General features: G+C 45.0%; 1 protein-coding gene across 1 annotated transcript in view; it reads left to right on the top strand.

The window, feature by feature from the left end:
- LOC139461192 (aminopeptidase N-like) overlaps positions 1 to 15,367 on the top strand; it is a 58,308-nt gene extending 42,941 nt beyond the window's left edge. The window contains exons 16-21 of the mRNA XM_071242786.1: positions 2,067 to 2,143; positions 4,995 to 5,105; positions 6,545 to 6,712; positions 9,209 to 9,349; positions 10,724 to 10,805; positions 11,185 to 15,367. Of these exons, the coding sequence (XP_071098887.1) occupies positions 2,067 to 2,143; positions 4,995 to 5,105; positions 6,545 to 6,712; positions 9,209 to 9,349; positions 10,724 to 10,805; positions 11,185 to 11,340 (735 nt within the window). The 3' untranslated portion in view covers positions 11,341 to 15,367. The remainder of the gene's footprint in view (positions 1 to 2,066; positions 2,144 to 4,994; positions 5,106 to 6,544; positions 6,713 to 9,208; positions 9,350 to 10,723; positions 10,806 to 11,184) is intronic.
- The last annotated feature ends 54 nt before the right edge of the window (positions 15,368 to 15,421 follow it).

The following is a 15,421-nucleotide window of genomic DNA, read 5'->3' as shown; positions in this document are numbered from 1 at the left end:
AATTGGTCAGATTTTAGACCTCATCTATTCATGCAGCCTGACAAGGTGAATTTTTGAAATTGCGCGAAAGTGTGCAACGCGCTCGTAAAATATGTTCCATTGTGTTGACTCAACACATAACGGCGACAACCGATTCTGGTAATTTGCAGTTCTGTGGCAGACAATCCTGAAAGACGTTGTCTCATCACCAATGCAGTAAGATGGTCAAATTAGCATTTATGACAAATTGTAGCCATTATAAGTTGCAGCAGGATCACGAGAGGTACATGTGGCTTTATGCGTCCACGTCAGGTTTCATACCGCGAAACCGAGACGAGTGGTATAAAACCTAACTAGGGACGCATAAAACCGCATACACCCCGAGAGATCCTGTTACAACGAATTTATCTTACCGACATGATATACAATATGCTATTATGAAAGAATTAAAAAAATTCAAAATTTACAGAAAACACTTGTTCGATTGCTGTGAGGTTGACTTGTGCTATGTTTCATTGATCGGAAAAAGCGTGCGGATTTATGCTTCAAAATGGGGTTTAAGGGATTTATCCTTCCGCTGAGATATCCACGTGCGGTCTGTTTTCTTCGTGGCGGGGTATAAGGGATTTATTCTCCCTCTCAGAAATGTATTCCCCTCGCAGGAGGGATACATCGTAATTTATCAAGATCACGTGAACCAAACAGATTTCGACATTCTGCCTTGGAGGTGTAATAAACTTAATTATTCACAAATATAAGACATACAACTAATTGTTCAACAGAAAAGGAAACAGCAGAGGCGGGACAAAGGGGATTGGCGTCACATTTTGAATACAAACTGTTTAGTTTGGTGTGTGTATGCACGCCCGTAAGTGTGCCTTCGTGCATGTGTGTGCGTGTTGCGTGTTGGTGTGTGCGTGTGTGTGTTGGAGTGTGTGTTGGTGTGTGCGTGTGTGTGTTAGAGTGTGTACGTGTGTATGTTGGAGTGTCTGTTGGTGTGTGCGTGTGTGTGTTGGAGTGTGTACGTGTGTTTTTTGGTGTGTGTGTGTGTGTTGAAGTGTGTGTTGGTATGTGCGTGTGTGTGTTGGTGTGTGCGTGTGTGTGTTGGTATGTGCGTGTGTGTGTTGGTGTGTGCGTATGTCCACCACTTAAACCCAACCCCGTATGGTAGTTTTAAGTTATTTGAAAACTTCCGATAATTTGAGGAAAAGAGTGTCATCTTACATTCATATAGCGACGTTAAACCCAATTCCACTCCACCTCACCTCATATGCAATGTTTGATAGCTACGCTTTTTAGATAGACAGGCAGTCATAACATCGTTAGTCACACCAAAGACGTATACAGATCTCCTGGCTAGGTCACACTGAAAACACGGGTTCGATTCCTTTCAGTCATGTACTTCTAATCCTGGTCCCTGAGTCTGCGCGACCGCCTCCGTGGTCTAGTGGTAGAGCGTCCGCCCGGAGAGCGGAAGGTCCGGGGTTCGATCCCCGACCGCGTCATACCAAAAGACGTTAAAAGATGGTACTTGTTGTTACCCTGTCTGGCGCTCGGCATTAAAAAAGGGCTAAAACAAGGACTGGCCGGCTCGGAGTCAGTATACTGTGTCTGAGTGGGGTATTCATGTTAAAATTGTGGCATGGTATCTCAGTGAGCTAGCACTATAAATCGGCATCAGTCCGGACTAGTACAAGCAGCCACACAAACACACACACGTACATGCCCGTCGCTATATAAGTGCAATAATCTTGGACGCGACGTTAAACACCATTTCACCTCACCTCACACCCTGAGTTCTCGCAGAGAAGTGGAATTTTTTTTAAACGGCATAAACCGAATCCACTCAGATGTCAGACGATGACATACAACATATAAGCGTTGTGACATCGTTCAGCGAATCCATGCAACATAAGCTCCGCCCACCCTACTATCAGCCAATCAGGAAACAGTGGTCCTCTGGTGATCTTGCCCTATATTTTCGGTTTATGGGAACGTAAAAATCATTGTTTATTTAACCAATTAAATGCCTTGGAATCACCTACAATATATTTACTTAATTATATACAATACTTGTTTGTTGTCAGGCTTTCATGAAGGCGAAGGTTCAGAGGCCATTTAATACACTGACCATGAACAACACTGGGGCATCGCATCTGAAATCGTAAGTTGGACATTGAACTTAGTCGACATATTCAAGAAGCACCTGCGAGAGCGCGGGCGCTGGCTTAGGGCTCAGTCGATTAAAATTCCCGTCAAAAGTCTGATCAAGATCCTGTGATTCGTGGCGGGAAATTCACAAACAATCAGATATTGTTCAGAAAGCGTGACGATTCTGCCGTTTCCAGCCGAATTCGTCCCGATTCTCCCGTTCTCAATCCGAATCTGATCCGATTTGTGTCTTCCGCATGGTAAATAACGACCGAATATGTCCCAACAGCGTCCCGATTCTCCCGAATGCCATCCGACAGAGATCAGACAGTGACCGGACAGTGAACCGACAAGGACGGTTCGCATTCGGCAAAATCTGGACGCAATCTGGACTCAATCGACAAGAATCGGCAATGAACACTTCATGACCGTTCATCACGACAGCGTCCCGATCCACAGGACACCATACAGACAACACAGGACATTGTTACGATTTTGATCCGATACAGCAGAATCTGTCACAACAGAGTCACGATTGTAATCCGACTAGACAAAAATCTGCTGAGTTCCCCGAATGTTACAGGACGCACCATACTGTCGGGAGTGCTTGGCCGACCTCTCTGGACCTTTCCCGATCCGTAGGACTCTGTTAAGAACATAAACGACCGCTGTCAGACAATGATAGGACATTCCAGATCAATGAGGATAGTAATCCGACTTTTTTCACTTTTCGTGTCGTAGCGCTGTCTGATCTCAAACGGGAACCATAATCGGCACTGTGTGAACCTGGCCTTATTGAACACGTCCCAGTTCCCTGGTGCACCAACGACAGAGTGGGGCTTACTGAACACGGCACAGTTCCCCTGGTAAACCTAAGACAGAGTGGGGCTTACTGAACACGGCCATGTTCCCCTGGTAAACCTAAGACAGAGTGGGGCTTACTGAACACGGCCATGTTCCCCTGGTAAACCTAAGACAGAGTGGGGCTTACTGAACACGGCCATGTTCCCCTGGTAAACCTAAGACAGAGTGGGGCTTACTGAAGACGGCCATGTTCCCCTGGTGCACCAACGACAGAGTGGGGCTTACTGAACACGGCCCAGTTCCCCTGGTAAACCTAAGACAGAGTGGGGCTTACTGAACATGGCCATGTTCCCCTGGTGCACCAACGACAGAGTGGGGCTTACAGAACACGGCCCAGTTCCCCTGGTGCACCAACGACAGAGTGGGGCTTACTGAACACGGCATAGTTCCCCTGGTAAACCTAAGACAGAGTGGGGCTTACTGAACACGGCCCAGTTCCCCTGGTGCACCAACGACAGAGTGGGGCTTACTGAACACGGCCAGTTCCCCTGGTGCACCAACGACAGAGTGGGGTTACTGAACACGGCCCAGTTCCCCTGGTAAACCTAAGACAGAGTGGGGCTTACTGAACACGGCCCAGTTCCCCTGGTAAACCTAAGACAGAGTGGGGCTTATGTCTATCGTAAGTCTATGTTAAGGTATGGGAGTTACGATCACCTTAAGATCGGTTTGTACAACGGCACCCTGGTGCACATGCGCCTCGGACAGAGTGGGGCTTACTGAACACGGCCAGATCCCCGATGCACCTACGCTTCGGACAGCGTGGCCCGGGGCTTACTGAAAACGGCCATGTTCCCCCAGGAACAAATATGTGATCTCGACAAACAGTTGTCGGACTTTCATTATTGTGGAAGCCTCGGTGGCTGAGTGGGTTAGATCGTTGACTTTGTGCACTGGCGATTTGCTGTCTCACTCTGGCAGTGTGGGTTCGAATTCCGGATGGGACTCAACCCCCCAAAATATTAGAATTTGTACTTTACTGAGTAAGTGTTATCCCAAATTCAACATTTGTTAGACTGACGCCAGTCGTATCGATGAAATCACTTAACGGCGCAGGGTCGGTCGGGTAGCCTAGTGGTTAAAGCGTTCGCTCGTCACGCCGAAGACCCGGGTTCGATTCCCGACATGGGTACAATGTGTGAAGCCCATTTCTGGTGTCCCCCGCCGTGATATTGCTGGAATATTGCTAAAAGCGGCGTAAAACCATACTCACTCACTCACTCACTTTATGATGCAGGGTCCTGGCGTTTATTGGAGACTCGGTGTGTGTTGGTTACGTGCATCGGTTAACTCTGTTTTCGTTGCGACTCTATTTTGTCCAATATGTTAATATACGCTTCCGGGAGTGTTGTATGGTTTACATCTGTGTGAAACCCGTAAAGGTGTAAAGGAACAAATCCAATTTGTCAACAGTTCTTTCACTTTTCAATTACATAAAAAACGAGACCCGTGAAGATTCCGGGGTAGAATAGGTCTTCAGCAACCCATGCTTGCCGTAAAAGGCGACTATGCTTGTCGTAAGAGGCGACTAACGGGATCGGGTGGTCCGGCTCGCTGACTTGGTTGAAGCATGTCATCTATCCCAATTGCGTGGATCGATGCTCATGATGTCAATCACTGGATTGTCTGGTTAGGTCCAGACTCGATTATTTTCAGACCGCCGCCATATAGCTGGAATATTGCTAGGTGCGGCGTTACAAATCACACTAGCAAACAAACAACAACAAAAAAAAGAACATGTGTGTGTGATTCTATGTTGACATTTCTATGTACATCGATATCTTCCCGAGGCAAGAGAGTTAACTGACTGTAAAAGTCCAGTTTCCTCTAGACTTTTATAGTCAGTTAACTCACTTGCCTCGGGAAGATGTTCTATGTAAGGTTTGGCAGCGAAATTGGCTGATTTAAAGAATCAATAATTTATTGTTATTTTCATGAAAATTAACTGCTAACATAAGTTTTCAGTTTTCAATGATGACGTACACGTGCTTCTGCTTCAGGTATATCCGGTCCTTGATATCGAGTTCGGCGTGTTCATACGGCATAACAGCCTGTACAGATGAATCGTTGAGGCTCTTCCGAGAATGGATGGCCACCCCATCAAACAACCCGTAAGTTCAGCTACATTTATTTATTTACTAATGTGCAGCTACTTTCAATCAAGCGTCTACGAATAAACACGAGATCAGCATGAGGTCCTGTGCATAGCTCACAGTGCACATCAGGTGTAGTAAAGCAGCGCGGGTGGCGGATAGAAGTTGCATGGGTGACCGTGGGTTTTGGCCCAGCCCGGATTGAAACACAAGTGACTTTGGTCTGAATATGCTCCTGTTCACACAACGTCCAATGGGTACCTGGTAGGATGAGATAACAATTTGAATGCAAACTCTCAAGTGTCTAGGGTTATATTCTCCCCAGGGTGCTGAGAATGTATTTTGAGTGTACGTGATTATGTGGGCACACGAGCATGCTACACTAAAGCATGATATTTTTAGAAGTATTGTTGAACAGCTTTTGTGATATAAGAAGAAAGTGATTTAAAACGGTCTTTATATACTCGGCGGCACATGTTAGACACCACGATTTAGCTTCCCAAATTAACAACATCTTAGGCAATACATTTGAGTTTAATGAATGATTAATTCTCGTGTTCATGATATCAATCACTGGATTGTCTGGTCTAGACTCGATTATTTACAGACCGCCGTCATGTAGCTGGAATATTGCTGAGTTCGGCGTCAATCAACAAACAAACATAATTCTAGTTGAAAATTTCGCAGTGCCTGACAGTGCCAATGTCATTGAAGCTATCAGAATAGGGACAAAATAGTATTAGTGATTACGTGATTGGTAGATACCTTGATGACTACAGCCACAGTGACGACGAATCGAGTGCAGCCTCCATGCCCCAGTGTCAACTTTCCCCCTATTCTCTCATTATTGGGACGGCGGGGTAGCCTAGCGGTTAAAGTGTTCGCTTGTTACGCCGGATACAATGTGTGAAGCCCATTTCTTGTGTCCCCTGCCGTGATATTGCTGAAATAGTGCTAACAGCGGCGTAAAACCATGCTCACTCGGTCTCTCACTCTCTCCCAACTCTTTAGTCGGTAGTGTGGCATTCAGCATGTTGAGTGAGTCGGGTTCAACGCTACTTTGAACGGTGCTTCTCGTCTGTTTTATGTGTTACTTTGTCCAGCACGGGGGCACGGGTGGCTCAGTCGTCCAAGGCGCCGCGATTCCCTGTGCAGAGTTGCGTCCCTTGGGCACGCCAGAAACCTATGATTGTGGGTTCGAATCCCGTTTCGCCCCCATTATGTTTCTAGGTTTGTCGTGGTTTACCCGTGCTCGTGGGTTTCACCGAAGTGGTAAACGTCTGTGACCTGCATCGCTTCGGGCTTTCCCCCGACATTAAGCTGACACACCGCGATATAACTGGAATACTGTTAAAAGCGGCGTTTAACCCAACTCACTCACTCACTCACTCATTGTTGAGCACAATTCCCTAGTGTCTCAGGCACGGCACAATTAACTCTGTGACTCTCCTCTCCAGCATCGACCCTGGTCTGAAGAGCACTGTCTACTGCACCGCCATCAAGTACGGCGGAGTGATGGAGTGGGACTTCGCCTTCACACAATACAAGACGGCGACTGTGGCGGCAGAATCTGCACGGCTGTTGTCGTCCATGGGATGCTCAAGAGAACCGTGGATCCTGAGCCGGTAGGACTTCCTTAATTAACAACTGTGCTGGCAAAGGGATTGTCACATCTACTGTAACGCTGACCATATTGCACCATCCTCTGTTACGTTGGCCACACTGACCCTTCCACAATACCTCATACCATATGGAACCGTCCACAATCACACCGACCATATTGCCCATTCCACAATAACACCGACAATATTGCCCCTTCCACAATAACACCGACCATATTGCCCAATCCACAATAACACCGACCATATTGCCCCTTCAACAATACCACCGACCATATTGCTCCTTTCACTGTAGCAACTTCAAACAAACAAAATACATTCACTGCCGCTGCAACACCGACATCACGTCCCACCCACCGCACTGCCACACCCACTACATTGCCACCCACCATACTGCACCACCCACTACACTGTCCCACCCACCATACTGCACCACCTACTACACTGTCCCACCCACCATACTGCACCACCTACTACACTGTCCCACCCACCATACTGCACCACCTACTACACTGTCCCACCCACCATACTGCACCACCTACTACACTGTCCCACCCACCATACTGCACCACCTACTACACTGTCCCACCCACCATACTGCACCACCTACTACACTGTCCCACCCACCATACTGCACCACCTACTACACTGTCCCACCCACCATACTGCACCACCTACTACACTGTCCCACCCACCATACTGCACCACCTACTACACTGTCCCACCCACCATACTGCACCACCTACTACACTGTCCCACCCACCATACTGCACCACCTACTACACTGTCCCACCCACCATACTGCACCACCTACTACACTGTCCCACCCACCATACTGCACCACCTACTACACTGTCCCACCCACCATACTGCACCACCTACTACACTGTCCCACCAACCATACTGCACGACCTACAATACTGTCCCACCCACCATACTTCCACACCCATTACACTGCCACACCCATCATACTACCACACCCATCATACTACCACTACACTGTCCCACCCACCATACTGCCACACCCAGTACACTGTCCCACCCACCATACTGCCACACCCATCATACTACCACGATACTGTCCCACCCACCATACTGCAACACCCATCATACTACCACTATACTGCCACACCCACCATACGGCCACATCCCATCATACTACCACTATACTGCCACACCCACCATACTGCCACACCCATCATACTACCACTATACTGTCCCACCCACCATACTGCCACACCCACCATACTGCCACACCCATCATACTACCACTATACTGTCACACCCACCATACTGCCACACCCATCATACTACCACTATACTGCCACACCCACCATACTGCCACACCCACCATACTGCCACACCCATCATACTACCACTATACTGTCCCACCCACCATACTGCCACACCCATCATACTACCACTATACTGTCCCACCCACCATACTGCCACACCCACCATACTGCCACACCCATCATACTACCACTATACTGCCACACCCACCATACTGCCACACCCATCATACTACCACTATACTGTCCCACCCACCATACTGCCACACCCATCATACTGCCACATCCCATCATACTACCACTATACTGCCACACCCACAATACTGCCACACCCATCATACTACCACTATACTGTCCCACCCACCATACTGCCACACCCACCATACTGCCACACCCATCATGCGACCACTATACTGTCCCACCCACCACACTGCCACACCCATCATACTACCTCAACACGGTCCCACCCACCATACTGCCACACCCATCATACTACCACTATACTGCCACACCCACAATACTGCCACACCCATCATACTACCACTATACTGTCCCACCCACCATACTGCCACACCCACCATACTGCCACACCCATCATGCGACCACTATACTGTCCCACCCACCACACTGCCACACCCATCATACTACCTCAACACTGTCCCACCCACCATACTGCCACACCCATCATACTATCACTATACTGCCACACCCTCCATACTGCCACACCCATCACACTACAACTATACTGTCCCACCCACCATACTGCCACACCTATCATACTACCACTATACTGCCACACCCACCATACTGCCACACCCATCATACTACCACTATACTGCCACACCCACCATACTGCCACACCCATCATACTACCACAACACTGTCCCACCCACCATACTGCCACACCCATCATACTACCACTATACTGCCACACCCACCATACTGCCACACCCATCATACTACCACAACACTGTCCCACCCACCATACTGCAACACCCATCATACTACCACAACACTGTCCCACCCACCATACTGCCACACCCATCATACTACCACTATACTGTCCCACCCACCATACCACACCCTCTCCAACATCAACCTTTGCCATCAAACCACTCTGTGTGATCAGTCCCTGTATTACTGACTTTTTTGTTAAATTTTTTTTCTCATCCTTGTACATCTCACGAAGATATGTATAATCTTATTTCAGATTCCTAAACAGAGCTTTAATGACAGAACAAGTCCGCAAGCAGGACGCCCTGAACATACTTGTGTATGTGTCTAGAAATTCCATAGGACAAGGCCTGGCCTGGGACTTCTTCAGGAACAGATGGGAAACCATTAGGAACGAGTGAGTACATCTTCCCGAAGCAACTGACTGTAAAAGTCCAGTTCCCGCCCTTGCCGAACTAGGCTGGAATTATGGAGTTATATTTTGGCTGGACTAACGAGTCGATGCATAGTCCAATCAAAATCGCGTAACGACATCAACATCCGGTTTGTAAACTGCTGTGCAGATTTCGGTCGATGGCCGGATTTGCAAAGCATGTGTACCGCAAACTCGTCATTAACATATATTTTCAAAATCTTTTCATGTTTTTAATGAAGGTTCGCAGGTAATTTGATGCACTTCGCGAATTAAGACTATAGATGTAGCTTATCGATCAGATCGTCTTCACCGGGCGCCGCCATTCTGTTTGAAGTAAATGCAAGTGATATGAGAGGTGGAATTTGATTGGTCAATAGGATGTCCATAGCAAGGACATGACTAGTAATAGCCACTAGTGGTGCTACGATCGAGCTCAGAAATTCCAGCCCAGTTCGGCAAGAGTGGAAACTGGACATTTATAGTCACTTGACTCCCTTCCCTCGGAAAGTTGGAGTGAGTATTACATCTGCCTAAGAAAAAGAGAGTGTATGTTGAATTAGTAAATCCGTCCTATGAAATATTGAGCAAAAAGACATTTGTTCCCTACTTGTACCAATAATATAATTTGTAATAGACCAAAAGGGGCGAAAATCCAAACGCATCGTTTATAAATGACCCTCACTCACCTACCTGGGCGGCGGGATAGCCTATAGTGGATAAAGCGTTCACGCGTCACGCGAAGACCCGGGTTCCTTTCCCCAATATGGGTACATTGTATAAAGCCCATTTCTGGTGTTCCCCGCCGAGATATAGCTGGAATATTGCTAAAAGCAGCGTAAAATAGCTCACTCAGCCCATGGTTGATGCATGTCATCGTATCCCAATTGCGTGGATCGATGTTCATGATGTTAAACACTGGATTGTCTGGTCCAAACTCGATAACTTACAGATCGCCGTCATATAGCGGGAATATTGCTGAGTGCAGCGTTTAAAAACAAACAAACAAACACTCAGCCTAGCACTCACCCCGCCACTCGACCCGTGAAGATCCGGGGTGGAATAGGTCTTCAGCAACCCATGCTTGCCGTAAAAGGTGACTATGCATGTCGTAAAAGGCGACTAACGGGATCGGGTGGTCAGGCTCGCTGACTTGGTTAATGCATGTCATCGATCCCAATTGCGTGGATCGATGCTCATGATATCAATCCCTGGGTTGTCAGATTCAGACTCGCCTATTTACAGACCGCCGTCATATAGCTGGAATATTGCTGAGTGCAGCGTTAATCAACATACCAACCAACCAACGAAGCCACTCACTCACAACGCCAGCTTCTTACTATATTTCTTTTTTTACAGTTATGGTACAGCATTCTTCGCCTTCACACGTCTAATTGGAGGAATTACGGCATCCTTTAACACACCGTTCCAGTTGAAACAGGTCAGTAAAATTAACTTGGATTTCTCATGTTTTAATCAGCTTTTATAGTTCGGCGTGTGTGACTCCTGGAATCAACTCCATGTATTAAAGTTCCTGTCGTGTTCAATGCCATCAGAGAGTAGCCATACCATTGTTTGTCGGCGGCTATAGGGAGCTCGTTTTCCTGTTTATCTTATATTCAAGGGAGGCTACTCTAAATCAACACCTATCGTCATAGAGGGTTCCATCGAGAAGATGGCGCCTTTATCTGGTAATGGCTCAAGTATTGACAGGCCACCGTTCTATAGCTTACATATTGCTGATTGCGGCAACAAACACTATTCCGTCTATCACCGCAGTCAAATTGCTGAAAACTGAAATTCTTGTAACTTTGTTTCAGCTTCAGACTTTCGTGGACACACACCCCGATCAGGGGTCAGGGAAGCGGGCATTCGAGCAGGCTATGGAGAAGACGAACGCCAACATTAAGTGGATGGACGCGAACGTTCAGAGCGTGCAGACGTGGTTAAAAAACCAGGGTTACTATACTGAGTAGCGAGTAATACATATATAAAATGGATTTCTTTGTCTGATCCGGTGTATAACATAATCTCGGCTGGGAACAAATCCTTAATGTGAAATTACGCTAAAATGATGATTAAATCAATGAAATGTATATTTATCGAAAATTAGTCGCAGAAATAGTCTCCGATATATCTTTACCTGCGACTTGAATTGGACTTCAAACTGTCGCAACATGTAATTTCTTCAAATCATTGTTTGCGAGGCATTTCTCAGAAGTTGACGGATGACAAAGTGGATAAAGGTTTATGGATAACAACTTCTTGATTTTACTCTAATGTGGCGGCGTTTCGGAATAGATTCTTATTCCGTTGTCAGTGTTGCTTGGCAACTGTATTGGTATCTGTACTGAAACGTCGCTATTACAGGTTAATAAAGAAGTTGTATTACATAAACATTTGTCAGCTTTGTTCTTCAAATCGGTTTCTTAAAAATAGTTTGAATATTGACAAAGCTGGTGAAAATACAACATTATTGTCGACGCTAAAAGAGGATACCCATTTGTATTTTGATTTTCAAAGACAAATTTGAGATGTATTTTCAAATAATTTGGGAAATTTCACAGCTCTACGCAAAGACATGTATCGGAGTTAAAGTTCTTAATGTAATGTTAATACCCACAGGGTTAGAAATAACCAAGTTTTAAGAAGTCGTATTAGCACTGGCGCACATATCACTTAAAACCAGTGTATTATTTACGTCATCCGGACGGCATTCGAATCTTATTGTGACGTAAGGTCGTAATGAAGTCAAACTAGAACCGACGTGATGGCTGAAGATTGTTAACATCATTCAACAATTGTGTTTTTCTAAGAAGGCAGTCGTGATCAGTGTATTTTTCTAAAGGGAAGCTAATAATGATTAAGAAATAATGGGTAATAAAGAAATTATTACACTCGCATGTGCTTCACACAGATTTTACGAAACTCGTATAAGAATTAAGAAAACGTACAGCGGTACGTGTAAAAAATCATCTTTTTCACTCGCTCTCGTATAACAATCTCTATAGATTGAATGTGCATTTTTGTACGTCGTGTATATTCAAGGCAAGAGGTAGTGTATGTCCAAAATGTGCATACATCATTGTAAAGAGACCACATGATACCCCTCGAAAGACACTTTACTTGTGACGAAAGCGGTAATAAAAGATAGGAGCGGGGTTTTACGCATTCTTGGACATCCAGGGTGTTATCTTCCCAAACGTATGTGATAAGCATATACATGTATCATATTAAAATTGAGATTAATGAAATTCACTGGATCTTCGACAGTGGGGTTTAATATACGGGTAATGACATATTAACGGTAATTGAATATGTTTTCAAACGTCTCCAATTTGAAGATTGTATAGAGTATAAGATTTTTGTTTCGTTATGTTTTGTGTAGAACTATACTTTCTATGTGAACGGTTTTGCTCAGGATGTGTCGAAAATTACAAGATGTGTCTTAACAGGTGTGAGTCATACAAAAACATCCGTTACTGATGGAGATCCAGGTAGACGCGTACTGCTGATGCTGGGGGCGTGAATACCTGAACGGGCATCTATAGCATAATGAAAATAAGTAATTGAAAACCATCGTCAGTACTTCACGAGCGAGAGAGTACTTCCTGGTTCTCGTCCGTGAAGACGTACGACCGTCATGCAGTGTAATGATGTGAAAGATATTCAGCACATGGATTCGATCTTAAGACACGTCTTGGTCATCATGAGATGAGAACTGTTATACCTATATGTCTTGTCGAAGTGGAGAGGTGTACCGGCAGTGAACGTACCATTAATACAATAGAAAAGTATTATCCGGCTCCTAAACTTGACCATCTTCCCGAGGCAAGTGAGTTAACTGACTATAAAAGTCCAATTTCCACCCTTGCCGAACCTGGCTGGTATTATGGAGTTACATTTTGGCTGAACCAACGAGTCTATGCATAGTCAAATCAAAATCGCGCACCGAAATCGAAATCCGGTTCGAAAACTGTCTTGCAGATTTCGGTCGATTGCAGGATTTGCAAACCATGTGCACCACCAACTCGTTGTCAGCAGATATTTTCCTAATCTTTTCATGTTTTTAATCAAGGTGCTCACGTTAATTGATGCATTTCGCGATGTAAGACCCGTTTTATCACAATAAAGATCTTGATTATCGATCAGATCGTCCTGACTCGGCGCCACCATTTTGTGTGAAGCAAACGCAAGTGATGCGAGAGGTGGCATCTGATTGGTCTAGAGGAGAGGCTTAGAAGAGACATAACTGGTAACAGCCACTGGTGACGCTACGATCAAGCCCAGTAATTCCAGTCTAGTTCGGCAAGGGTGGAAACTAGACTTTTAAAGTCAGTTAACTCCTTGCCTCGGGAAGATGAAACTTGACTAAACCTACTTATAACTATCATCGTCTTGTCACTACACGTCCCTTCATCTTTACAACGAAACCTTATATCAATGTTCTGAATGAGTGAGTGGGTGGTTTTTGTTATACGTCGCTTTTAGCAATATTTCAGCAATTTCACGGCAGGGGGCACCAGAAATGGACTTCACACATTGTACCCATGGTTTTCGGAATGACAAGAGATCGTTTTAACCTCCAGGCTACCCCAGGTCCTTCAAAGAATTATCACAGTTTTAAATGTTTGTTTGAGTTTGTGAAAGGTTATTTACGTGTAACATATTAAAAATATCCTCCGTTGTCCGTTGTATTAGATCTCCACACACCCAGGATCAGTTCGCCACCACATCGGAAGGGACCAGTACCCTTCTACAACAGAGCACAGACGTTCTCTCGTCCAGGGAGGCATTTTGACTGGGTGGGTGTAGCTAGCGTCATTTGAATCGTTAAAGGTTGGGTCAAAATGGGTCCAGGTCCTCGTTCCTCAAAGCTATCTTAGCGCTAAGGTAATCGTAAGACCCATGTTTTAATATAGGCTTACGATCATCGTAGCGCTAAGATCGCTTTGAGGTACGGCCCTGTGTATTTATCATGTTAGAAAGGAGACATAATACACTGGATAATCGCGGATGGTTCAAACATATCAACAGCATTTCACCATCGACATTATTAATCTCGTGATATACGGCAATCTGGACCGCTGATTAAACCCTCACGGGAAATTGTCAAACTTTGTGTCAGGGAAATGGTTATAAATGGCATCAAAGTATATAAGGGTTTCTTCGCAATATTATTAAACTTTTTATGTAATGAAATGTTGCATATGTTAATGTTATTTTTTAAATTAATTTATATCGCTGACAGACGAACGATTTAATATTTGAAACAAGGTGAAATTGTCATTAAGGCTTTCGTGCTTTACAATTCTTAGATCAGATCCCGACCTCGGGATTCTTCATCGTATACTACCCATGACACGGCTATAGGCGAAATTTTCAGATTTTCTCACTGAGCATCACAACTATTGTTCAATTGTTTTCAATGTGCAAAGAGGCCCATAGCAACGTGACGTCATGTGAACGCAAATAATTGAAGATGACGTCATCCATTGTTCATGATGCCACAAACGATTACATGTGAGGTCGTTCCAACAATTGAGTAATGGAGCCGACGTCTCCATTTGAGATCAGGAAAACCACATTTTTCTTCATGTACTTAAAAAATTAGCTGGATAATATAAAAAACCTATAGCCAAGGTTGCTGTAGATTACTATCTAAATCATCCATATATCAGGCTGTTGAATGCTTCTTGTTATATTTTAATTATTCCATGTATTACAAAGCAGTGTACTACACATTGCGGCTTGAACAAAGTGCCTTGTAGGTCCAGTAGAATAAGCTATATTTTCAGTCTTCTTTGTATGTGTAGTATCTCTCTGTCTCCAATAGTCAAGGGTGATCACAAACTGCTTCTTTCCGTCATGTAGCATCTGTAGAAAATGTCATGTATACCTTCTGTTGATATACTTGGAAACTTGTGAATCAAAGGAAATAGATTTTGTAACTTTTAGAATATCTATGCACATATGTATTCATATTTTGAAATAAAAGGATAAAATCAGAATAAACTGTTTCATGTGGTCAATAGTGTGATTCGGAGCCTGGTTCCA

The sequence above is a fragment of the Haliotis cracherodii genome, unplaced genomic scaffold, assembly GCF_022045235.1.
Source record: "Haliotis cracherodii isolate W230 unplaced genomic scaffold, xgHalCrac1.p SCAF_14, whole genome shotgun sequence".
Lineage (NCBI taxonomy): Eukaryota > Metazoa > Mollusca > Gastropoda > Lepetellida > Haliotidae > Haliotis > Haliotis cracherodii.
Note: the sequence above shows the minus strand (reverse complement) of the source record. Positions and strands in the feature narration are given on the sequence as shown.